General features: G+C 40.0%; 1 protein-coding gene across 3 annotated transcripts in view; it reads right to left on the minus strand.

Moving 5' to 3' along the window:
• SYNE2 (spectrin repeat containing nuclear envelope protein 2) overlaps positions 1–26,855 on the minus strand; it is a 171,932-nt gene that overhangs the window by 106,301 nt on the left and 38,776 nt on the right. For all 3 annotated transcript variants that reach the window (XM_056491990.1, XM_056491991.1, XM_056491989.1), the window contains exons 15-41: positions 25,527–25,617; positions 25,182–25,369; positions 24,844–25,008; positions 23,416–23,589; positions 21,520–21,678; positions 21,099–21,272; positions 20,113–20,238; positions 19,801–19,956; positions 18,945–19,156; positions 18,614–18,689; positions 17,898–18,016; positions 17,189–17,312; positions 16,203–16,363; positions 15,601–15,751; positions 13,842–14,434; positions 13,033–13,212; positions 11,961–12,111; positions 10,011–10,169; positions 9,166–9,327; positions 6,769–6,870; positions 5,320–5,520; positions 4,295–4,460; positions 3,428–3,540; positions 2,443–2,645; positions 1,961–2,080; positions 1,571–1,859; positions 1,049–1,215 (exon numbers count right to left, since the gene is read on the minus strand). In XM_056491990.1, the coding sequence (XP_056347965.1) occupies positions 1,049–1,215; positions 1,571–1,859; positions 1,961–2,080; positions 2,443–2,645; positions 3,428–3,540; positions 4,295–4,460; positions 5,320–5,520; positions 6,769–6,870; positions 9,166–9,327; positions 10,011–10,169; positions 11,961–12,111; positions 13,033–13,212; positions 13,842–14,434; positions 15,601–15,751; positions 16,203–16,363; positions 17,189–17,312; positions 17,898–18,016; positions 18,614–18,689; positions 18,945–19,156; positions 19,801–19,956; positions 20,113–20,238; positions 21,099–21,272; positions 21,520–21,678; positions 23,416–23,589; positions 24,844–25,008; positions 25,182–25,369; positions 25,527–25,617 (4,682 nt within the window). The remainder of the gene's footprint in view (positions 1–1,048; positions 1,216–1,570; positions 1,860–1,960; positions 2,081–2,442; positions 2,646–3,427; positions 3,541–4,294; positions 4,461–5,319; positions 5,521–6,768; positions 6,871–9,165; positions 9,328–10,010; positions 10,170–11,960; positions 12,112–13,032; positions 13,213–13,841; positions 14,435–15,600; positions 15,752–16,202; positions 16,364–17,188; positions 17,313–17,897; positions 18,017–18,613; positions 18,690–18,944; positions 19,157–19,800; positions 19,957–20,112; positions 20,239–21,098; positions 21,273–21,519; positions 21,679–23,415; positions 23,590–24,843; positions 25,009–25,181; positions 25,370–25,526; positions 25,618–26,855) is intronic.

Here is a 26,855-nt window from a genome sequence, read left to right on the forward strand (position 1 = left end):
CTTTTCATTGCAGCAGAAATTCTCTTAAAAAACTACAATATGGTTATGAACCTGCTTTCCTTGACTTCCCATGACAGTCTCCTGAAGGGGAATGTTCTGTAGAAGACACACATCACATTTAGTTGGGCGGGGGAGTGTTTTAGAGATACAGACAACAAACCAGCACTTAACAATATGGGGTCTGTTGTACAATCCAGTGATTACTTTCCTGACCTTTACATTGGATTTCTCTTTGTGTGCTTTATAAGCATGCATGCTGATCTGCTGCAGGTGAACAGGTTGCATTTGTCCACAGGAAGTATGCAATGAGACAGAAGTAACATTTATATGTTCACATTTAATGATGGAGCTCAGATATCTTCCAGATGGAACTTAAATGCCAACATTTGAAAACATGATCCCACACAAACAAATCCAAATAAATTGTCTGGATACAATTCTGTAAAGCACAGCAGGATAATCAAGGACAAAAGCAAAGCCTCATTGTTTTGGGTTCTGCCCCTCAAGATTCATATTTTTTTGGCAAATAAACAAAGCACAGCCTCACACGTGTCAAGTGCTCTTGCATCAAGTTCCCAGTTCCAGCTTCCCACTGCTGTTGTTCCTGTGGTGCATCTGCTGTTCACAAGCCTGATCCTGCAAGGTCCTGAGCATCTCCTCAGACATGCAGAGCATCTCCACTCCTGTTTTTAACAGTGGGAAGGGGATGCTCTGCATTCTGCTGTGCTGGATCCAGCACAGCCAATGCTCCATCTTACCAAGCACCTCTTGTGCTGTTTTTACTGAGAGCTCAACAATAACAGGAGGAAGCAGCAGATTCTCTGGCTATTCATGGCCACACCAGAAATTATCTCTGGCTATTCCCCACCAGACCATTCAGGCCAAATGTGACCTGCCCCTCCACAACTCTGCAGAAATACAACTGTTTCTGTGGATATCTCATTCTGCTCCCAAAGAACAGAAAATTAATGGAACAGATGCAGGAAGAAGAGAAAAAAGTCAAGATAGCAGTAAGTGCTCCATTGTCTCTTGGCAAATTCCACATTACCTGCTATATTCAGTAGCCAGCTGACAGATGTTTTCCCACTTTTTCTGGAGCTCAGAAATAGTCTGTTGAACCTCTGGCTTATTTTTCTCATTTCTCAATAGAGTTTCTCCTAGAGCCACCATACTCTGCATTTTGGCCTCACCTTCATCTCTGAGAGTTGTGATTTCCTGTATTAAACAAGAAACAGAAGCAGTGCATATACAGTTATTTTTGGTTACCAAACAAAAGGTATTACCATTATTTTCTTCATAGTTTTCACACTGCTCTTCAAGACAACAGAAGTCTCCTGATAAATTACATAACTGACACAAACAGATCATCTCATTTTCAAAGTCTGGGACAATTAAGCTGATTTATTAATTATTCTCTACAAAGAAGACCCATATTATGCTGACAAATAAAAAAATGCTCAAATGACAGAACTACAAGCCATGAGCAGTGACAGTATCTTTTAGGAGGTACCAACTCATTAAGCATTAGCTTGAGGTGGAAGGTGAAAAAGGAATATATTTAACACAATACCTTTATCTGATTAATCCTTTTGTCTGATGGCAATTCACTTTCTTGTGAACTCATTTTATGAAGAGCCTCCTCAAGCTTTTTGATGCAGCAAGAAACATCCTGGGCAAGGCCTTCAAAATTCTGTCCTTCCACTGGAAGTCTGTCAGTACTCCCTGCCATTTCACTGACACGTGTTATCAGGGCATGGTACCTGCTAAGAAGATTACTGGCTTCTGAAAGGGTTTCATATTCTGTCAGCCCAGCCTCCCTCAAGGAATTTGATAGCTGAGCCAGGGAGTCAAATGGTTTCCTGACAAAAAAAATAAAAATTAATCAACAGCTATTTGTTGTAACAACATGGAACAATCTTGTTTAGAAGACATCTTAGAAAGAGACCAAAAAACCCAATACCTCTGCATTAATAGTGTTTTGTAGATATTTTTGAGCTCTGTATCATCTTTACTGATCTCTTTTACTTTTTCCTCCTGAGCAGAGAGCCATCCTTCCAAGGCCATGCTGCTTTCTTCAAGGCTAAAGGAGGTATCAATAGAGACTCAGGTCAAAATAAGAGGCAACACATGGCTAAAACCTACTGGCAGCAGTGTTTTGCTGAAAAAATAACAAAAATAAAGCATCTGATCAAGCAAAATTTTAAACATAAGCCTAATTTTAACCATCTCTGTTCATGTCACTTAAATTGTCTGTAGTTTCCATACAGGTCTGCTATTGAAATTGAAAAAAAACAACTCACATTGAACAAACAAGAAAACATTTGATTAAAATACTGTATTTTGTAAAAAGAAGGGTTGCTTGCCATTCCCTGTGGCTGTTTGGTAATGAATCATTTGATACCACTTGTAATTAAAATGTCAGACACCAGATCAGTTCCCTACCTACTGAGCTGCTGGAGAGAGGCACCAAGCTCCTTTTCTCTTTTCTGACATTTGGAGATCAACCTCTGCAGTTCTGCCTCTTGATCTCTCACACGACTGTTGAGGTGGTTAATGCTTGCTTTGGGCAAGTAAGGCTTCACTTTATTCAACAAAGCTTTAACCTCTTGGATGTCTCTATCTCTGCCTTCAGATGTTAGGAAGTGCTGAAAAAGAACACAAGCACAAGATCCATTTGTCAGATTTGCTGTAGTGTGATAGATATTTATGTTACAAGAGCTTTTCAGCTCCTGTTATCTCCACCAGTATTTTCTTCCATCAATTCCAGTTCTTGAAAAAGAATTTATGTTAATTCACAGTTTGCTGACTAGTGCACATGTAAATGGAAAAGCTGCTGTTTGTAAAATATGGAGAAAGTGGAATTGATGACTTGTTTTCTCTTCTCTACAGTACTGGTACACACAGAAACAGGCAAGCAGCATCCAAATCTAGCACTGACATCACTCTATCTCCTTCTGTTGCTTAGCTGTGATTGCTTCTTGCAGATGTTTTGACTTTTCCATCTGTTTTCTGTTCATTCTGTCTGATTTGGAGAGAAAATCTTGCTACAACAAATTAAATGCAATTTTTTTCACATTTGAGTCCATTGGGGACCAGAATTTCATGCTACTCTCCACACCTGACTTTCTGCAGCCTTGCACACTCAAGTACCTGGTCAAGGTCCATTGATGTTGATTAACTACTGTCCTGTCTCTCACTTACCCAAGATGTCTGAAGCTGAACACTGACACTTCATTTCCATTAAGTTTTATTTTCATTGCCCTTATTTTCCTAATGCTTTAAGTTATATGGGATGTTCTTTCAGCCTCCAGTTATAAAACCACTGCAGTTAAATTCAGTCCCAAGAATAGTCTCATGGTAAAAAGAGTAACACTTCTGTGTAAAAAGAACAATCAGCTTTAGAAATGACAATATTTTAATACTCTACCTTTAGCCTCTCTAGTCTTTCTTCCAGTATGGGTTTTGCTTCTGAGGGCTCAAAGCACTCCTTTAGAGACAGCTGAGTGCTGCTGAACCAGTCATTAAAATTCTTGCAGTGACCTGAAAAAAAAAAAGGGTACATTCCAATTTTTTCATTAATTGCATTCTGTAAAAGAAAATCCTTTTTAACATGAAGTTTTCAGACGATTTACAATTACATTTATCACTGCTACTGTCAAAGGTTGCTTTTTACTACAGAGTATGTGACTGAAAATGCTGCAGCTCTTATTTTTTTAGCTAACATTAGCTGACAATCAACACATCTGTTCCCTAGGAATAGACAAGTCTGCTGTACACAGCAGTTTGGGTAAACAAGACCTGGAATGGCCTAGTGGAAACTTTTCTCATTTCCACACAGATTAATACTATTTAAAAAACTTTTGAAGACATGAGACTATCTTTGGGCTGAATCTCCCACCTGCTTAATCTTGTGCCAGCTTAAAGCAAAGAGTAGTATCACTGTTTATTCTTGTAACTAATTTTAAATAAAAAATAACTGGAAAAAATTAAAACATGGGATTCCTGTGTTTTTAAATTAAATATTCTGACATTTGTTCCTGAACTATGCTTCACACTTCTTTTATCTGATTTTTTTAAATGCAAAAATAAGAAAGCAAATACTTGGATTCAGACTGAGTATTTTGCTGGGATCAAAATCAGTTTTTCTGCAAATCTTTATCTTGTTCAGAACCTTGAGGCAGTCAGGGATATCAAAGCAGTTTCAGACACCTAACCAATTAATTGCATAACCTTTAAGTCATTGTGGTGGTCAATGCAAACCTGTAAAGTAAATAATTGAAATGTGTTCACTTACGATCCAGAACACCCATAAAGTGATCTTGCAGCACATGTTTCTTGCTATTAAATAAATCAGTGACACATTTAAGCTGCTTATTTAAGTCAGCCACATCAGGACAATCTGTCTCTTCCTGGAGTAATGCCACAAGGTGCTCTTGTTGCAGAATTTTCTGGTGTATCTCCTAAGGTTAAAAAAAAAAAGAAAACAGAGCTGCTTTAGTACAAACTAGTTTTGCAAAATGGTTTAGTCCTGCCTGTCAAAATAATTTCTTAAATTATGTTGGCATTAACAAGGCCAGCAGTAGGTAGGTATAAGCAGTGAACTCTCCTTGAGCAGTGTGTATACACCTGTATGCACACATAACCCCAGAGCACAGATATGTGAATAGAGCCATTATATATTCTACAGCATAGAATACTTACAAACTATAATTCCTCAGCTTCCATAGGCATTATTCCACTCCCCTAAATTCCTTATTCTGTGTGTCAAGACCCCTGTGGGCCAAAAGGTAACTTAGAGGGAATTGGAGAATTAATTAAAAACTCTATATTTTCTCCAGTGGCTGTGATTTCAGTGCCCCAAACACTGGAGGTCTGACACCCACAATGCATATAATTCACTCACTGCTCCACAGGAGGTTTTAATCTTGCCAGCCTAAGCCTCCAAGCTCGAATTTCAGCAAGTATTTGGCTGAAATTGTCAAGGGAGCTCCCCTTGCAGTCAGGCTCTGGTGGCACAAAGACATCCTCTGTATATTAACCCAGCCTTGGAAAACAGACAATCCAAAAACACATTATTGCTTGAAGATATCCTGGGTGGCAATATTGTGTCTAGGATTAACCACTTCCAACAGCTGCAAGGGTTAAAGATATCTGATAATTCCAGTAAAAAGAGGCTTTTTTTCCATGTTTCTGGAATATACTCAAGCCAGGCTCTTCACTTGAATTATTCCAGCAGTCTAGCATTTACACAGGATGAACACTTGACCAAGAGAAATTATGAACAAATGTATAAAATATACACAATCTGTGGCATGCTACCTCGAGTTTAGTAAAGATCTCTAAGGTGTCTGAAGGAGATAAAGCTTTGAGAAGTGATTCAGTCATTCCAATCTGGGTCTTGGCCAGATCAAGGTCTCCTTTCAGCTCTGCTGTATTCACGGTGAGTTCACTGGTCCCTCGCTTGGCTGACAACAGCTCTTTTATTAGCTCCATTTTTTGCAAAATAGATGATCTGATGACCTTAAAATTGGAAATAAACATACATCAATTATACTGGAGTGATTTCCCAGAATATTACAAAAATCTGTGACAGACATAAAAAGAAATTAAGTGATCTGAAGCCCAGACGTTTCAAATACAGTTTGTTTTGATTTGTTTCCCTCCCACTCCAGAAACTGAAAAACATTTAAGTTCTGCTTTTCTGAGGAGGAGTGATCTGAGTTCATCTTTATTAGCATTTTTACTGATGCTGCTTTATTTCATCTGTCAATCTCTCCAGTGCCTACTCTGAGCTGGATAAAGGCCTTAGAGGAGCTTCAGCTGCCATGCAAAAGAGGGTGGCACCTCTTTCTGTACCACATCCCCCTGCAGTGATTCCACTGGGGGAAATTCCCCACAGTGACCCAAGAAAAGCCAGCAGAGAGGTTGGGAGCTCTGGCTCAATTCACTAAGGAGCAACAGGTCTTGAACTTTACCCTTGACTTGCATGAGGCAGCAGCTGGGTGGGATCTCATGGTGGAACACCAGCCCAGGGACTCAGCGTGTCTGGAGGAGCACACCATGCACAGCACAAGGCTGCTGAGTCCTTCCCTAAGCTCCTTAGATCACTTTACCCAGTGAAACTCCTCCTAGTTCACTGCCTGATGAGGATAAACACAGAAATAGCTACACAGGGTCAAGCTCAAGGTGCACCTGACAGACACTGTGAGAAGGTGATTACAGAACTGCTACAGGAGCAAGGGAAGCTAACACGGCCTGAAAAAGGAATTTACTCTTTGTTGTGTGAAGCTAACACAGGAAGATGAAGATTTCCTTGTGATATCCCAAAGGAAAACACCACAGTAAACATCACTCTGTTGAACAAACTCCACATTACCAATCTACATTAAGCCATGTCCAGGCAAAGGCAGAGTTCAAAATCAACAGTCAGTAAAGCTGAGCTCCTGGGATCCCCAAAGGGGTGATGAGGTCCATTGCTGTTGACCAAAAGCTAAACACCAGATATCACTGATATCAGCCTCTTTGGGCAGGCCCAAAAAGGCACTGTAGTGAGAGAGACCTTTGTGTTTAAAATGACAGGTTTGGTTCTAACAACCTCTAAAAGTCTGAGAGATACAACAAATTAAATACTGCTGCCCACTGGCAACAAAATAAAGTCTCTTTGAGTAGATAAAAATAAAACCAGTAACTGGCTGTGGCAAAGGCAATACTAGAAGCAGGGCTACAGTAAGGAGTACTGGTGTATCAGCTGTAAAAGCTGCTCTGTACCTGGAGCTCCAGTGGAGGTTCATTACTATTCAGAAGTTCTTCTATCTCAGCCACCGTGTTGTCGAATTTTTGGAGTTTCTGCTCTTGAACACGTAAACATGCCTAAAGGTGGAAAAAATACACTGGTAACTGTGCTTCCCTCCAAATTATATCTCCATGTTTATGTTAGAAAAATTATATTAAAATATTCTGATTATGCATTTTGGCATATAGAGATGCCACAATTTGTTCATTTCCTGATTTTCAGTTTAGCAATTAAGCATTTTTTGTATTCCAGTCAGAAACATCCTGTTTCTCAGGCAAACCAGCTGATAATGCAAATCTAGCATATATTTAAAAATCCTAATTATTTTGTTTCAAGTAAACTTGCAGGAAAATAATCTTAATTTTGCATTTATGTCTTGCTGCTTCTACTAAAAGGGATATTCTCAGATGTCACAGACTTTAAGACAAGAATTGGCATCCTGGTGGCACATGCTTTGGTATGGAAGTGATAAAATACAACACACTGTAAGCACCTTTTAAATGGAAATTCTTTACATTTAAATGTACATTCTTTACATCTTTAAGACCTCCACTCATTTGAATATATTTTAGAGTAAATCAGTAGTGTGAAGGTAAAATGCCAGTTTCAACTTATGAACAGGATAATGACATTGTCTCATATTCCCAAATCCATATTCCAGGCTCCCTGAGGACAAAGCCTTCCTTTTGTAGTCCCTATACAAGCAATCATCAAAACTCATTCATGTGCTGCAGCCCTTAAAAGAGTCTGAATTTGCATACAGGCTACAGGGGAAAGCAGAACTTCTCTCACATTATTTACACAGAAATTATCCTTAAGTACACAGGCCAATAATTCACTGCTCTGTTCTTTTGTGACAGGTTCCCTGAAAACACATGCACCAGTGCTCTGCTCACAAAGGACCTGGGTTTCAACCCTGTGTAACATGATGCACATTGCAACAGTTGGGGGTCTTTTTTGGAATTAACATAAATGCAGAGGATCAACAAAAAAAGAGAAATAATCAAGTGATAAATGAACCTGATGCCCTCTGCACTTGGAATCATTTTAGAAAAATTCAAACGCATTGGGTTCAGTTTTCTCTGCTGCTATTCCACTTTATAACAGCTGCTCATGGGAACATGGTTTCTGTGTCTCTTGCCCTCTTCTCCCTCCTCTTTTGAGACTTATCTCTCACAAGGAGGCAGCAGAATCACCTTGGTGTAGCCACCTCCAGCACTGCCTTCCTAAGGAGAAGCAGAGTCACATCACACTGGACTTGAGCAGTTGCCAGGTAACAAAATGGCCCTAAAGATGTATTTTCCAGCTGCTGCATTTTTACTGGAGCCTCCAGGGACCTAAACTACTCCAGGAAAATTCTGACAGTACAATGGTAAAGACAACAATGATGTGAGAAAATATCCAGTGCTGCACAGTGGATATGCCACTGTTTCCTAGTGAAGATCCATACACAAAGAGCACCTTGGCTTTTTACTGCTCTGCAAATTAAAACAAATGAGCAGTGCTAACAGTAGGAGGAAGCTGCAAACAACCATAATAAAAACCAGGCCATTTATAGCTTGTAAACACTGAGGAAAAACTGTCTGCAAATTTTCAAACTGCCTGAAAATTTTCAAACAAGAGGATATGCAATGTATTTATGTCTCAATCACTCTCAAGCAGGAAATTATTTTTGCTTAGTAGACACTGGTTATGACCACAACAAAGCAGCACAGCTGGTTCACTGTGGTCCTGAAGTTAGAAATTAAAATATTCACCCCTGTACATGAAGGTTCCAGTGGCACAGACCTCAGCTGCACCCTGATACCAAGAATTAATGTTATGATGTCCAGGCTCTGCTGCTGCCTGCCCTTGTGCAGCCCCTGATACGCCCTGATACAGCCACTCTGTTGAGGCTGCAAGAAGTTACACTGAGAAGCACATTGAGACAGGGGGAAAATAAACCACCTCTGAAACCTCTCCTCAAGCTGTGCCTTGCCCAGCTGTCCCAGAGATTCCAGCATCTTCACTGACAGGCCACTTCTAGCTGGAAAAGTAATCATTAGCCTATATACACTGTTTTCTTTCTCTGTGCACAACTGTACTCCAGGCTACAGCCTCACAGGCCTTCCCTTTGCTCCATGTTTGTACACACCACACAGCTTTTGCAGTGTTGCATTGATTGAAAACCATTTACTACACATATAAACTATCTGTGCATTACTTCCAAGACCTGTATCCCCAAATAAAGGCAACATCCTTAATGAAACCAGCCATGCATATACAACTGCAAATGTTACAACTTCCTCTGCTGGTATTTTGGTGCAATGTGCATTTTTAGAGCCATATCACTATAGTATAAAGGAAAGGTAAAATATTTCTATTGAAATTACCTTCAACTGAGTGAGGTCCTCCTCAGTCAGGCAACGACCTTCTGCATTCTTGAGCTCTGCGTTTGCCCAAGCGTCGATTGTGCCAGATAAGCTCAGGAGTTTGTCCCACAAAGCCTGAGCCCTCCCCAAATTATCACAGTAGTTTTCAGTCTTTTCATTGATCTACCATTAGATTGATAGACAGAAAACACACACAGATTTAAAAAAAAATATTATTGAGTTATATTCTAAAAGCAAAAGCAGCATGATAAAATAGGAGCGAGACGAAATCGCCCACAAAAACAAGAGCGGCAAAGGGGGAAAAAAAAATCTCGTGTCTTCACAGTAAACTGGTCATGGAGAAGATACTTAAATCCCTGCCACACATGTCACCAAACATACCAATCACAACAGCAGCTTGCCAGTTTTAAGGCAGGTTTAGGAAGGAGCCTTGCTCATTAATGTTTATCTACTCCCAGTAAATACCATTTAATCTCAGTATTGATGCACTGCTTAGATCGACAGTGGCGAACATTTCTCACCAAAAGCACCAGCACTGTAATTTTCCAGATTGTCTCCAAAGACTAAATCCATAGAAGTTGTTATGGAAGCACAAATATTGCCTTTCTGCATTTTCTACAATTATTTACTGCCAAGGAGTACTGACAATATAAACTACCTGAGAGATCAGAAACATTACATCCAAAGATATTCTGCAAGCTTTGCTCTGGTAAACACTTGGATTTATCTCTTAAGAATCTCTGCCATATTGCACTTAATTTATTCGAAATATTACACCCGCGTCAGAAACAATTACTATAATGCATAACAGATAAGACCACCCTGATAATTTACTTTTTACATACATCCAGCCATCTGTCCACAATAATGTTAGCCTCATTCTCAAACGGAGGCTCCTCAAAGCTTCTCATTTTATTCAGCTGGAATTGCAGGTTTTTGCAGATCTGATTTATTTTGTCTACATCTTCAGAGTGATCATTAAATTCCTCTTTTGCCTCTTCAATCTGTGAAAAAGATATAGATATTTGTGAGCATATTTGCTTATGATTGTTTATTCAGCAAAATATTTTTTAACTGATTTGCTGGGTTGATTTGCTGGGTTGTTTTGCTTAGAGAAACAACAGCATTACATAAAATAATTTATTTTACACAATCTGACAAGACTAGGAAAGCATCCTGTTATATCCCTGCCATGCTGACAGGAATATTTCCCTGTTAGAAATCCATATCATTATCTTACTGGCTGCAGAACAGCTGAGTGGGAATATGGATAATTTATTTTTAAGAGAGCCAAAACCACAGTTTGCTTTTAAAGTCCTAAGTGCCAGATCCAAGGGGACTGTACATCCACACACAGAACCTTGATTACAAAGATAAACAATGCACAGTGGGATAACCATCTGATATACTATTACAGCTCTAAAATACAACCTGCATTCTGATCCCCAGGTTTTGAACTATTTACCAAAAAAAGCTTAAATCCTACTTAAACACAGACACTGTCAAATATGTCACTGCCAGAAACTGAAACGTCTCTTTCTCCTACTTTCTATTTAAACACCAAGCTGCTTCTTTGTGTTTAATTGGAATGTCAGTGTTTACAAACAATGGAAGCTTCCTGGAAAAGAAACACTGACCTCTAGTGCTAGGCACTTGGATGTTAACAGCTCTCTCCTTATTTCCCAGAGACATCCTGGGAAATTTCATCTTCCCATAGCGACCCTGCCGGGCGCCGAGCTCAGGGGAGGGATGGCAGAGCTGCTCTCACAAACCAGAACAAAGCAGAAGACTCTCCCTGCTCTCATTCTGTATAATTCTATATAAAAATTCTGTATGACAAATCTGTGTAATTCTATAGAACAGCACTCCAGGACATGCTTGTACTGTGCCACAGCAAGGTCAGACCACAGTTCTGGGAGTGGGAATTGCACAGCCCAGGGTGAGGAGGGAGGGCTGTTCCCAGAGAGGGATCTCCATACAAGCAGGGGCTGGGATATTCAGGCAATGTCCCCCTTGCAGCAGGAGCCCAGGTGATACAAGGTGTCCCAAATCTCACTGGTGAGACCCTGCCCCAGCTAAAAGGGGCTAGCACAAGGGGACACCACCCACTGCCTGAGGAAGACATCACATTCCTTCTTCAATTTAACCAGCCTGAGAGCAAACACTCCTGAGTGCTATTGGTGATGCCTCATCAGAAAGCCTAAAAATAGGATCTGAACAATCAGTTACATAACCCAGGATATGGGAAACCTGTGCAGTAAAATGGTCATGATGGACATGCTGCTGTTCATTAATCTGTTAACCATGGACAGCAATTCCCAGTAGATGTATTCATTTAGTCAAGAAGCTGACTGTCACATTTCTGACCGAAAAGGTGGTAAACTCTAAACTAAATGAAGGGGTGTCCAGCAGTACCTGCTCATTCAGTATGAATAGCTCATCAAGTAATGTTAAAAGCTACTGCAAATGTTTAACTGCTGTCACATACAGCTTGGAGCAAAAGGACAGGACTTAATTTCATCTTCATACAACATCTTAGTTCTTCTTAGTTCTTCATGGGGTTTGGTTTTTTTTTAATCCCTCTCCATAACAAGACTTTGTTTCTCTACGAAAAACTGACTTAAATCTAGTTAAAACAAAAATACAGAGTCCCTAAATGTATTTTGGAAGCCAAAGTGAAAGCAAGGCCTTAACATCTGCCCTGAATGCTGAGGGTACGAGAGCAACCCTGCATCTGAACGCTCCCAGGAAAGGCCTTTCTTTTCTTTCCTTTCCACTAAGTTCTTGTTACTCACCTTTGCTATTAGTCTGTTCAAATTCTCCTTCCCCATGTAAGAAGTTTGCTGGGAAAGCACAATCTCCTGTTTCTGGATGATGCTGGTCAGACTCGTTTTGCAGCTTTGATACTGCTTCAGGAGCTCCAGAACCCTTGCACACTGCTCCTGGCTATTAAAAAGAGATGTATTACTTATAGCCTAAGCATAAACCTGCAGTCTCAACCTCCTGTCTGCTTCCTTCTTCTATATTCACACAGATGGGGAGTTTGACAACTGTGTCTGGATGAAAGAAAAGGAGTGATGAACTGTACCATTCTTAAATCCTGCAATAATGTGTGATACTTGTGTGGTATCCAGAGATAGCTTTTGCAATCAGAAATGCCCTTCACCATCCCATGTCTCTGATCCACATTGAACTGTGATAAGCAGTTGTGTCCATATGATCCTCTCCACCAGAAAGGTGAGTTCAGTCACCAGTCAAACTGAAATACCACTTGCAGCAGATGGGGGACATCAGCCCATCCTTCAGTGGGGTATGAAAACAGGTTACTGCCACCTGTGCAAGCCATGAGACTTAACCAGAACTGTGCCAGTCCATGCAAAGCCCCTGGGCATCTTCAAAAACCATATTGGAAACACAGATGCCCTGAGCAATTAACCATTGCCTTGCCCAGTCCCCACTCTCACAGAATTATCAAACCAAGCTCCCTTTATTTTGCTGCATAAGAGGCTGTTTTCCCAGCTGTCCTTTTCCATTTGTTTCAGTTTGTCTTTTCTTTTCCAGTGTGCTGGCAAGAAATTCACAGCAAATATAGAAGATGCATCATCCCCAGCAGCAGCTAGGCTTTTCTTCTGGATACCAATTAAGTCCAACACATCACTGCATACCTGCTAAATGATGGGACTGTGATGTTTTAAAAATATGCAAAATTCATGAGCTTTGGCTGCAAACTTCCATGTGCAATTCTTGGTTTAATGATAGTTTATGCCTCCACTGTACCTTTAAGCTATGGTCTTTTTTTCTGTTTGATTTCACAAGCAAACTTCTTACCTGAACAATACTATTTTAAAATGCAATTTTCCTCCTTACCATTCAGCAAGCAAGAACTTTGTATCCTCCCATAACCTCTCTGTAACTCTGCACTGCTCATTTGCTTCCTCTGCTTTCTCCTCATCGATCTGTGGGAGCTTATTAGCAATTTCTTGCATAGGTTTCATTTCAGCAGTAGCACGATCCAATTCCTTTTCCAATTCTGTTAATGATTTTATCCTTTATTAGAAAAAAATGAAATACAGCCTTATATTAAAGTCAGCTTTTGATTTGGTTCACAATGTAATTATTAAGTTCCCTAGAAATTCATCCTGAGCTCCAAATATTGTATTAAATGACATCATAAAAAGTCTAATTTGATCTTCAATTCATGTAATCTGACACAGGCCCTCAGATGAGTTATGCTGACCTCAGCACTGTGAGAAAATAATCCAAATTCTGAAGGGCAGTTGGGTCTGTATGAACACAGTGAAATTAATTTGTATTAAAAGGCAAGTGCAGTCTGTCCATCTTACACTACAGAGTCTCAGATCAGGTGCACCAGTGCCCAGCAAGGGGACCCATCTCCCTGTTTGACTGTTTTCTTACTGAAAATTAAGATCACAATAACCAATCTCCTACTTTTTCTTCCTCAATGCTGCTTCAAACACACATACATACAGGAGTTTGGAAGAAAAAAAAAATGGAGAAGGCTTCCTTTTCTAGGCTGTGATGGAACAAATAAAACAAACTCACAGCTTCTCTCAGTGCTCCACAGATACTTGAAATTTCAGTGCTCTCCTGCAGAGAGGACCCAGGCTGACTCCACTGAGATTATGAAATCAAAAGAGCTTTAAAAAATAATTCACCTTTTTTGAATAGCTGGAATTGTTGGATCCTTCAAGCCTATTTTGTTAATTCTGTCACGTAAATCCTGAATGTTTTTAAGGAGTTCACTGTTTTTTCTGGAAAATGTCTTGTATAAATCTTTTTCTTCTGTAAGCACTTGCTCACTTGAGGGATCATAAATTTCATTTAGCTCTTTATCTAAAGTCAGAACAAGGTTTTTACAGCAAGATTTTCTCCCACATTCAGCATCTTCCAAACAGATATTAACAGTTTTCAGGCGTTCATCCAAACGTTTAGCCTCTTCTGCCAGATGAGAAACTTCTTGTGCAGCCTCTCTCAAAGCTTTCCCCTGTATTTCAGGTTGATCTGGGGGACATTTGATGGAAGACTGGATCTTCCTCAGGGAGGCCATAAAAGCTTCCACATCTTTAAGGACTGTGTTACGGATCTCTAATTTATGGCTCATTTCTTCAAGCTGGTTTTGACAGTAAATCATAATTTTGCTTGCAGCTTGCAGGTCTATTGGATTGCATTCATGCCTTGGTGAACTGTCTAGGTCTTGTTTTAATTGTTTGCACACTTCAATCTGTTCTAATATGGATCTCTCCAGTTCCTGAAATTTAGAGAATGACCAAAAGAGTTAGCAAGTGAAAGAAAGCATATATCCTGCATTCAAGCTGAACCTATGACTGAAAAATAATTTATAATAGCAGTAAAAAATATGCTAAAAAGGGTGGTTAAGATAGAAAACCTATTCTGGATGGCAGTGGAGGGAAGTAAAAAGAACAAAATAATCAAATCAAATGGTATTCCACACACATGGAATTTGATCAGCATTACAGAAAGCTCAAGACTCCTTCCAACAATAAAATAAGAAAGGAGAGAGAGAGGACGATAGTTCTGGGACTAAAAAGCAGCAGGTTCTCACAGCAGGACATCAGTCAGAGCAGAGGCAGGCACAGAGATATTTATTACTCTGCCATCTTTTCAGTCCTTTATGCTATACTTTTGGAGCAGACTTGGAGCATTTAAAAATCTCCTGGTGCAGCCTGCAGGCGCTCTGGTTACAGCTCTCAAAGAGCAGCATGTCAGGTTGTGAAAGCCCAGCTGTGCAGAGAGCTGGGCAAAAATTCTGGGTCCTTGCAGCCAAAACTTGTCAGACAGAGTACACATGCTCTGTGCTCTAGAGCTTGAGAGACCTAAACCCTACTTCATTGGAGAGCCAAGGGCAGACAAATGCAAACTCTCAGTTGTGTAGCTGTCAGTGTGCTCAGCCCAGAGGGCAAACCAAGAACAGAACAGAATTCACCCTGCCCAGTGGGCCAGGGCCTGGGCATCAGTTATTGACAGCAGGTGAACAATTACTGCACCCACACTGAGCTTCCAAACCCATCCTAGCTGTGCTCAGGCACTGCAGCAGATGTGACACAAGGTAGCTTGGCTGAGCTGATAAATTAGCAGCACATTACATGCATGACTCCACAAAGTGATACAAGGCCAGGTGAGAACACCACAAATCTGCATCAAAAGGAGATCCTAACCTACAATGAATGTTCACAGCAATGGCTTTTACAGCAGAACCTACTGAGGGTCCCTGGCTGGCTTTACAGGACCAATAATGTTTAAAACACAAGAGTAAAATGCTGTTACAGCTTTTAGAAGGTTTGGGAAGTTATGTCAGCAGCCTCAACCTCCTGAGTGAAAATCCCATAAAGTTTTCCACTTTCTAGATATTAAAACCTATCCTTGCTAAGGTGTGGTCTCTGCAACTTCTCTTACCTCCAGCTCACTATAAGCAAGATCACTGTCCTTCAGATTAAACTGATGGATGTACTTTTTCTTCAGCCACTGATTTAATAATTCACAGAGAATGGTGCATTGATTTTCTATCGGCCGAACAATTTCCACAACAGTCCTTAAAGAGTTTGCTCTGCAAGAAAGGTAACAAAACATGAACTGGGATAGCAGGCTAGAAAAGACACTCAATATTTTTAAGCACAAAAAGCCACAAAAATAAATGTAACTGTCTAACAGATCTAATCCTTCCCCTCCTGAGGTCAGATGAGTTTTTCTCTGATTAAGGAGAAAAGCAATGTGAATCACTTTGAATTTAACCAAAAGATGAAAGGAAATAACAGCAACATACTGAAATATTGCACAGTTATGTAACAAAGATTTGTCTCTGTTTTTCTTGGGAAGACTCACGCTACCTTTCATGTATATATGAATAAAGAAAAATTAAGAACAGCTTAATTTTGTGCAATGAAGAAAAGGCTAAAAATGTGCAGCTCTTTCCTGCAACACACACATACACATTCCTTTCAAAACACAGACAGTTAGTTACAATTCCTTAGCTAATGCCATAAAGTGTTATTTTGTACCTGGTACTTATAACATCCTGCAGTTCTTTCCACTCGCCTTGCAGCTTGTTTCTTGCCTCAGAGAGAGCAGCCTGCTGCACTTCAGCCACAAGATTTTCTAAGGTAGATGAGATGTTTTCCAGTTGTCTCCAACTAGAACTGATTTCATTGTCGATTATTCCCTAGAAGACAAGCAGTTCTAATGCATTAATATGACCCTGTATTTCTCAGTGGACAGTCCAGAAAACTATAGTCACAATCTCCACAAAAACAGTGAAAATATTATCTGAAACTAAGAGTATCTATTTCCTTTTTTCCCCTTCAAGACTCAATTTTTAGCTGCATGCAAACCTCCAGCAGCTTTTTATGGTGACAATGTTCATGTCAGATATATGCCTTGGCTACATTTTATAAAAGGTTCAATAAATAACAGGCCAGGCATTCTTACTACAAGAATGAAAATATCTCCACCTAGCTATGTTCAGAAGAAAAACAAATGTAGAACTGAACCAAGTTCTGAGATTCTTGATAAGGCTTTGTAGTCCTTCCAAGAAAGGCCATGAAAAATTGCAGTGATAAACTTTTGAACATCAACTCTGTGCCTTTTGTTGTTGCTCTAAGTATCTCACAGACCTAACCAAGTTATACATACTGGAAAAGTTCCATTGTGCACAAACACCACTTGGTGGTCCAGCTCTGATGACTCCTGCAGCCCTGGCCATGTCTGCTGACAAAAAAAAAGCTCCTTTCTGCAGTTTTTTTTCCCATTACACCTATTTCAGCCTGCAGACAACAAACCCTTTCTCCTTTTAGCAACACCTGCAAAATTCCACTGCTAGGCAGCAATGCAGTTCTGCTGAATCCTAAATCCTTGATCTCCCTTCTTCTAATACATCTCCTTGCAAGGATGCTGCTTTACCTTGGCAATATATGTAACAGAGAGGTGAGTGCTCTGCATGAGAAAAAGATTTAGGCACCAGGTATATTTTTAAAAGATTAACACTTACCTCTAGTTCAAGCAGCTTAGTCAGAAGGCATGAAATGCCTTTTATTTCATCAGTAAAGCCAGATGCTACTTTGTCTCTGCTGAGTCTTAGAAGTTCCTCCAGGTTACTTCTTTGTCTATTAAACCTAAAGAATGATGGAAACACTTTCAGAGAGAGTATTACTTTTAATTACATAGAACATCTCAGGGTATGGGATTCACTGACCAATAGAGTACCATAAAAAAGTAAGCACAATCTATTGCAAAAACATATTTTATTTAAGTCCAAAATGAATAAATAATGTATAAATGAGAAACATATTAAAGAGATTGCTCATATGACTAATTTTTCAAGTCTAAATGCCAGCCTGCATTCTCTAAATTCAGTTTTATGAATGTAAAAATATCAGTTCTTTAAAAAACTTGACACATTTCTTTATTTTGCAATATTTGAAGTTATTAGTAAGGCAGATGCAGACTTTCCTAGCCCAAGAGAAAAAGTAAAACATTCATAGCTAAAAATGTTCTTGCTACAAAATCCTAATGCTTGAAGCATTTAGTTACTGTAGTACTTCCTTATTAATTACAGATTAATATGCAGTCAAAAAAAGAACAGGGTTCTGCATAGCAAAAGTGCACCTTATGTTTGGTACATCCAATTAATTTGTGAGTTTATTTGTCTAGCATAGCATCATATCCTAACAACCATGCATTTTTCCTTTAAAAATTACCTCTCTAACAAAGTTGGTATGGATGAATCACTGTCTTCCTCAAACTTGTCTGCACAGCTTTCTCCATTGTGATGTTTCACATCTGGTTCCAAAACTGTATCTGCAGCAGGTCTTGAGGTCTGAGTGAAAATAAAATGGTGACAGTGACCTCCACATCATTCTGTGTAATACACAGCAAAGCCCAACAGTGATCTGTGAGCTCCTGAAGGAAGGAATTGCTTGGTGTGTCCCAAAGGACACAAGAGATGCTATTCACAAGTACAAGATGCTTTTAAACCCAACCATGAGCCCAGAGAAAATTTTTGAATACTTGCAGCCAGCTCATTTATTCTTTTCACAGATAGAGAAAAATGCCTCCAACTCTTCACTTATCTTGCTCTGTCCTCTGAAAATTGTTCATATTACTGGGACACTATGGGGGATTTTCACTTGAACACAGCTTCCCACATGATCCTTCCATCTGAAAATGACTTTTCTGGAAAATACAATTCCAGGCTGGAGGCTCACATTCCTCAGGATGCCCAGCACTGTTGCTTGCATGTTAATTTTTAATGTTTACTTAGTCTGCATTCACAGACACAATGGGGTTTTGATTTCTGACCAGAGGTCCAAGGTCTTATCACAATAAAAACAGTAAGAGAAATAAACACTTTTTGCTTGGCAATGACCTCCCTTTCACAGAGCACTGTTATCCAACAGTAAATCTGGACTCTTACCTCCTGTACCATAAGGCTGTCAAGTTGTTGAGAAGAACCAGACTCTTCTCCATTCTCAGAAGCCATAATGGAGTTCCTACAAGAATAAAATATGAAATACAAAGGGAAAAGACAAAACCTAGCTCAAGGTTTAAAATAGTGCAGCTGTGATGAAGGGTAGCCAAACATTGTACTTGCCAGTTTATGAAATTTAATACTAAGTGTTTAAATGCACAGCTGGCCACAGTAATGCACATAGTTATGTACTACCAAAATACACAGGAGTATCCCAAAATTTATGTGTGAAAATGATTTCTGTGAAGCTACAACACACCATGACTCAGCCACCCACCCTTTCTGAGGGGACTGTCCTTTTCCAACACGAGCCAGCAGTGCTGTGTAAGTGTCTGCCACCATTTGCTGAACCTTTTCTAGTCTTTTTTCACAGTCTGCAGTGAGTGCTTGTATCCCTGGGACAGTTTCTTCTGAAAGTCTTGCCAATGTTTTAAGGTCTTCCAAAGTCTTGTTAAGTTCCTTCATGCTGCCTTCATGTGAAAAAAAGGCCTAAACAAAGAAAAAACAATATAATAAGCCCATGTTAAGACATGAGGATAAGTAATTATTCTGTCTTTTTTTAATACTTCCATTATCTTCTTGGTTGAGTGCTCTTAAAAGTCTAAGCTGTCAAACCAAGAAACACACACTGATTTTCTCTTGGTTCTTTCTAAAATAGAGCCAGAAAGTAAATTAGGATTTCTGGAAACATGCTCCCAACTATATTCACAAAACTACACTGACTCTTGCTCGATTTTGAAATTCATTATGTTCTACAATTTTTAATTTTGGTCCCAAGTCTTCTTCACCCTGATACCAGATAGACATGTCCTACCAACTACAGAAAAAGTAGAATATTTTAAAATATTCCTTGTCAATTATTACACTTTCTAGGGTGAATTCAAGATATACTAAAAATCTGGGGAAAAAATAGAAAAAAGATACCCACTTAACAAGGGCTTAATTCTGAAAGTCTGCAAGAACATTAATATCTGCAGTCAAAAAAGGTAAAGAAATAATTTTGGTGGCCTCTTTGCTCTGTGCTTACCTAACACAGAGCACAAGGGCCCTGCTCCACAGATAATGAACCTAAAAAGGAGGAAGAAGGACAGCAAAGCATTCACAGAGAGGCAGAAAAGGAGTGTGCCACGTACCTCATGCTCCTTCATGAGCCCTTTGGTTTTATCCATATTTAGGAGTTTCTTCTCTTTGCCTAACTGCTTATTGATTTTTTTTAAAGTTGCATTAAATTTCTTTTTTTCCTTTTCTACTATGAGCTGGACATAGGACACAATTTCCTGATGAACTGCCTGCAAAATACAAAATAGGTTGTTCTCATGAGATGGTGAGACACTGTCACACAGAAAGTAAAAACATCAGAACATACTGTGACAAGAAAAAACTGGTTTTTAAAGATGCCAGGACTAATGAGAGCAGACAGTGGATTCTCACTCCTGCATTCTCACCTCCCATCTCCTACGAACATCATCTTCCACCACCAGCTTCTCATGATGACATGAAATATTTTTCAGTTGTTCAGCTGCTTTCAAAAATTTGTCAAGAACTTTATTGTCCAGCACATTAAAAGCTTCCTAAAAAAAAAATCCAGAACTGAATGTAAGTTATTTAACTCCCAAAATTGCATCAGTAGCATGTAAAACCTGTGAATAAATCAATGTACACACTGCACATATGGGGTGTGTGGTTCTGGTGTGGGTGGGTACAAGGGCACTTCTCCATCCCTATTTATCTGCAAAAGGTTGCAGTATCAGTGAATACTTTATAGAGAAAAGCAGGTGCTGTTCTTGTAACAACTAACAACAAATTTGGTACCAAAGACAAAAGATGAAGGTTGCTGAGCTCTGCCTCTTCCCAAGGGAATACACAGGCCCTGTCCCAGGCTGTCAGCAGGTGGGTGAAAGGTCTCCATCAGCACCATGGGATCCTCCAGGATGCCTGGAATGAGGCTCTGTGCCCCTCCAGGTCACTCAGCTCTCTCTCTCTGCCAGACACAGATTTTGGGCACTTCCATGTCCAACATTCCTTTAAGAGATCCTCATTTTGAGACAGGACATTTGATTTACCAAACTACCCTCTGGGAAAAAGAGGAGATTCAGTATTTATAATAACCTGCCCAAGAATTCAGGCATGTCATTCTTGATGGGAAGCTTAATTATTGATCAGGCAAAAAGAAAAAAAAATTGCTGTAGTTCTGAAAATGATGTGTTCTGATGGAGTGATGGAGTAATTAAGAATAGAGCACTGAATAAACTGCCACATAGATTTATATTCCTTCATTCAAGTTGTCTGCCAAGTTAATAAAATGCTAAATCAGAAAACTGAGCAAAGCACTAATAGCTACCAAAAAATGTCAGTATTTTTCTTACTTCAGATTTTTAGAGACCACAAAGCCCTCAGAAGCACTCAAATTCAGCTGGTTCAGAACACAAACCTCGTATCTTGAAATACATTCTTCAGGACCTAATTTTTGACTGACAAGTTGCACAGCTTTCGAGATAGAAGCCTCAAGTTCTTTCTGGGATTCTTCAAAATTGAGCAAAGCCTCCTTCTCTGAGGGTCTTTTCTCAGACGTGGACAAGATGTTGTTCAGGTCACCCATGAGAGCCTTGGAAGAAAGAGACTTTTCAGAACACACCTGAGTGTCAGTAATTAGATTAAGCTATTGCTTCATAACATCACTCAAGTTTTTCAAGTTGAGATACTGATCTTGGAAATGCTCCAGATTTTGCCCTGACAAGAGTCTGGGAGACTGATTCCAATAGTATAGAACCTTTTCTATTTTACATGACTGACAAAGAGTCTTCCTTATTCCATAATGCTAAAATTAGATATGTCTGTTTGTAAGTGAGTACCTCTACTTTGTCTCTGGCTTCTTTAATTCGTGCCTCCAGCCCAGTGGTGTGAGAATGCTGCTGAAACTCCTGACTTGAAACATTCTGCATCAGGGATTGCAATATCTCTTCTGCTGCCACAACTTGGTCTTGGCACGAGGATCCTCTTGCAGCCAAACTCTGGTTGAACAAAAAAGCATAAGAAACCTTTACAAGTGTTTATTTGTCTTTTTGTTTAAACAGAGTGAAAAAACCAGCCTTGATCACAGATGGTTGATACTTGGTAAAGGAAAGCCTTATATTCCAGTTATGGTCAGTGTACTGCACTGTAAAATCTCTGTGTGGAGAAAAAGAAATTTGCTGCCATCCACAGGGGATTCTGTTTGCTGAAGTAATTTCTTTCTGTCAGTGCAATACCTCCAGTGCCTTTGCCATGGAGCCAATTAGATGTGTTTTTAAAATGTGCTCTGCCATCCAAGCTGCTTCCCAAATGAAACCACACATTTGGATGTGCATCACCTGATCATGAAGTCATCCAAAAGCCAGCACACAGCAAGGCTCAGATTTTCCTGTGGTATTCAGTGCTGCAAGGCAGGAAGCAGCTGGGTGCTTTACATGCAGGAGCAGCATGCCATGTTTGAATATTTATCATGAAAAGTCATTATCAGAGCTGTTTTGATCCATGAATATTCAACACATTTCTCCTGTTTGAAGTTGTCAATTAGCATTCTCCTAATGATAATCAGAGCTTTATTCTGGATCTTGACCTACTGTATTGCAGGTAAGGAGTGACCTGATCTCTTCTGCCCCCCAACACAGAGATACAATGCCAGCACATGTTTGGAGGAAACATATCAGGGTGCCCTTTGTTAATTCATGTTTTTTTAACAAACTAGAGTCACACTGCAAAATGAGGCTTGTTTTATAAACATATGCCTGTGATTACAAAAAAATGAACAGATCCTTTTCGTCTCTCACACTCCCAAATCTGTCAGCTTAACACTGTGCAAGGAGGCACAAAGCAACAGGAAACAAACAGCAATTCTGGTGCACAGTTACTGTACATAGACTAAATGAAATAAAGAGTATTTCTGTTTATTTACATCAGTTACACAAAGAAGCTCCAATGAAATCTCCTGGTGGTCACCTTCACACCATTAGGTTACACAGGCACTGTTGCAGAAGTAGTAAAGGCAACATAAGACAGTGCTTCAACTTTTTCAGTGCAAAGCTTGACATGTTTGCTCTGTCTCACCTTCACTGGCAGGTGAAGAAAACAAATCAGACTTTGTATTGAAGCTGCTGAGTTATATACACAGATTTTCACCTGCCATCTGCTGGGAGCTGGGGGTAATCCCAGGCACAGAGACATGGGAAACAATAGTGACTAGTGGAATTTCTTGTTAGAAATTAATTTGTGCTTTGTGGATATTTAGAACAACTGCCTACGAGATTCCCAAATTACACCATGTGCTGCTGAAAATACTTCATGTATCCCAGCTTTTGATGGGTGGGCCTTGAATACAGCCAAGGTGTCCCAAAGAAGTCCTGTATGACGAGGGGAACTACTGAGATTGGCAACTTGCAGAGTTCTTGTCTGCTCCAAGTGCTGTGCTGGACAGGAGTAATTAATATCACTCAACAACAAGCTGCTGATCAGTGGCACCAAGAGCATTTCATTGGCACCTGCTTGTCATCTGGACACACTGATTGTGGAAAATTCACTCACAGATCATTTGGGAGAGGTCCTGAGAAATAACAACAAGGCACAAGCACTGTCTTGGCTTTTTACAAGTGTTACAGCACAAAATCCACATTAAGTTCTGCTTCACTGACGATGCCTCATTTTACCCCAGCTACAAATCTGTGCTGCAAGATGAGAATCTGAGGAACAAGCATTTTAAGCAGCATTTTCACCTGCAAATGTTCCTCCATCTCAGGTTCCACAGGCTCCTCATGACTGATCTTGCTAAGCAGATGTCCCATCTCTGCTGCCCAGCTGTCCACCCCTCCAAGCAGCTCTTCAATTTTCTCCAGGCTCTCTGGAAGCTCCGTGGGCTTTTCAGCAGAATTTGTGCTCTCTTCTCCAAGCTATCAACAAAGAGCAGGGTAAGATGTTCACTCCCATCCTCTCCCCACTGCCCTCCTCCAACACAGCCACCACCTGGGTCACTCCCCAGCTTTAACACCCAACAGGGATCAAAGGAGAAATAAATGCCAAACATATTGGTAAATAAACCATGTGAGGCTCAGTTCCTCAGCCTGAGGACAGGTGGGACAGCACAACCTTTGCCCATGGGGCCTGTCCCCTTGTCCCTATGAGCAGCCACACTACTATGGAAAAAAACTCCTGGGCTGCAGCATTGCCCAGCCCACACCAGGGAATTGTCCAAGAGAACAGCAGCTGGTGCTGGTCAAATCAAGATCAGGAAGTGTGCTTACAGATAAATAGTACTGGCAGTCACAGGCCAGAGCTCAAGCACTTGGTCTTGTATTTTATATTAAAAAATATATATCATATATATGATAGTCACAATGTCCAAAGCAATGCCACAAAAATAACTCAGGAAATCCTTAATACCTTAGACAGGCTTCTTGCACCTTACTCCTCTGATTCCTCAATATATTTCTTTGAAGCATCTCTTATTAAGGGTTTTTCTAGCAAACTCTGGATTTCCCTCACCCTTTGATTGCTTCCTTTGATTTTATTGCATTCTCACTAAGCTCATCTCCTACAAAAATGTAGCAGTAATCTTTTGCCACAGTTAACTGTCACAGCAGTACCTTTAATAAATGTCAGTGAAAAGCTCAACTCAGAAAATTAAGAGTTCTAATATTCCCAGGCAGAGTGAAAATGTCATTCTTATGAAGCATTCTAGCAAATGTAAGATGTATAACATTAGGCAGGTTGTATAGGGATTTACAGAAGCCTAAAAACCTGTCAAATGAGCTGGAGAAAAGTTGCAGAACCTTAGAAATATCTGTGCAGCAATAATTACTTTCTACTAGCTAAGACAGAGACTGTAAAATTTAGCACAAGCTAAATTGATTACTTCCACCCCTAGAACTGAATTAAGAGCTTTATTCTGCAATAAGATTTCTTTTTATAAGTGGTTTTAAGATTTCAATTTAAAAATTGAACATTTTCCATCCTGTTATAATGAGAATTTAACTGAATCAAAGACTAAAGAATGGCATACTGCTGTGTACTCTCTGTTCCTCAAGCTCTAAAACTGGCAGCCTTGAGTTGATTGAAAGATTGATCAATCTCTGATTAGCAAGCTGGTAGTCTAGAAAAGATGACTTTGAAGGCATGGCACAGAGCAATAGTAACTTGTAACTCACAAAGTGTGTCCTCTTGATGAATTTTGCCCATCTCCTGTTCAGTTTCTTCAGCTCTTTGGCAATGTTTGATCCAACTTGCTCTTTGCTGACTTCAATGAGATGATTTCCAGCTTCATTTAAGGAACCGTGAATGGAATTCCTCTTTGCCAGGATCTCAGCAGGGATCTAGACAGAGGCATTGAAATCATTTAAACATGATTCAACATGACCCTGTCAAACATTTATTTCCAAAATGAAAAGCAGAAAAGCAACAACATCAGCCACTCTGAGATCTAATGTTTTTCTTTCAGGAGGGTTCAAAATATCTCTGTTTGTCAAAGAGAAATCCAGCCAAGTACCTCTTTTGGATCCTCATTTCTGTTTTCTTCCAGCCACGTCTTTAATAAGTGGATATTTTCTGTGTAATTATTCCACGAGGACAGGACTTTCTGTAGGGTGATCTTTACATTGGAAATATACTCTCTGCAAGAAGAAATCTTTGACTCCACTGTCTTCAAAAGTTTGCTGATTTCTTGGGGATCTCCAGCTAGGACGTGGAATAGGCATTATTGTTGTACATTTGGAAACAGAGAGTTAATTAAAAGAAGCACTGTTTACATGGAACAGTAGAGGGAATTAAAATTGGTGGCAGCACATCTGTTCAAAATAGAGCTCTTCATATCAAGTTATGTGCATGAGCTTACCCAAATCAGGACCACTTATGTTTTTCAAGTCTTCACAGATGTGAGTAGCAGTGTCTAGCTGTGTTTCAAGGTCCTTTTCTTCAATGAAATTCTGCCCAAAGTGAAAAGTAATTGATATGGGTAACACTGAACAACATAAAACTAGTAATAAAGACAGCTTGGGACGCTTTTTTTTTTTTTTTTTTAATAAATACTAGCCTACAGATTAAATGTAAACTGAGCAAAGCCCACCCAGCAACTCATCTGCAGCCTTTAGTCTGAAACAAACCTGTTCTTTCACTCTACTTGTGCAGAGAGTAAAGTAAATAGAAATATGAGTACCTGAATGCCACAGCCCTGCATGAGTCAAGACTGCTTGTTTCAAAAAGTTACATCCCCAGGGCAATTCTGAGAAATGGCATCTAGAACAAGTCAGGCAGAATTTAGCCACAAGTCAAAAAAGTGATGAAAGCAAAAGGTGGGCTCCCCTGCATGCACAGAAATATTGATGTGCCTCGTTTCTGACACAGATCAAGACAAACTGGGATGGAGAGGGTGAAAGAGGAAGAAATGGGAGCAGAGGGGGAGACTTATGTGTGCACAGGGAATGAGGGTGGATCCTCAGCCCTCTCTGTTTGAGCTGATCTCACTCCAGCACTCCCCACTCCTACAAATGTCCTACCCAGCAGGCTACAGAACAACCTCCCCTGTGGCTGTGACAAACCTGGGCCACCACATCACCACTCAGACAGGACTTCACATCATGGGACCAGAAAATAAGCCAGCAACAAGCCCTAAGCTCCCAGGGAAAGCTCTGCATTCTATCAGCTTGAGCAAGGCCATGAACCACAACTGTAGAAATAACATGATAGTAAGTATTTATGAAACCAACTGAGCCAAGAAACTCAGCCCAGATTAACTCTGCACGATCATCTCACTACAGGGTGAGGTTGACACTGCTCAGGGAAACTGCTGTTTTATACAACCCACTGTTGCCTCCTTCCACACTACTGAGGCTGGTGAAACTCCCACTAATTTAACTACAGATTTCCCAGTCTGAGAATCCTCTGAGAATGTGCACCAAGATGGAATCAACAAGGAATCCTATTAACTGGAAATAGGGAAAAACTGAAGGTATCAGCATTTTCACCTCTGCCCCTACTCCTTTGTCAGTATTTGGGGTTGGGCAATCCATGCCCTCCTAAAAGCATCCATGTGGCTTCAGTTTCATAACTTGAGTCCAGAAACTGAGCTAAGCATAAGGTGTAATAGAACAAGACAACACCTATTCACCACAAAGCATAAGGAGGTAAAGAAGATGGGAAAAGGAAGAGGCAGCAGTGTGAATAA

Source organism: Oenanthe melanoleuca, chromosome 5 (genome assembly GCF_029582105.1).
Source record: "Oenanthe melanoleuca isolate GR-GAL-2019-014 chromosome 5, OMel1.0, whole genome shotgun sequence".
NCBI classification, from domain to species: Eukaryota; Metazoa; Chordata; class Aves; order Passeriformes; family Muscicapidae; genus Oenanthe; species Oenanthe melanoleuca.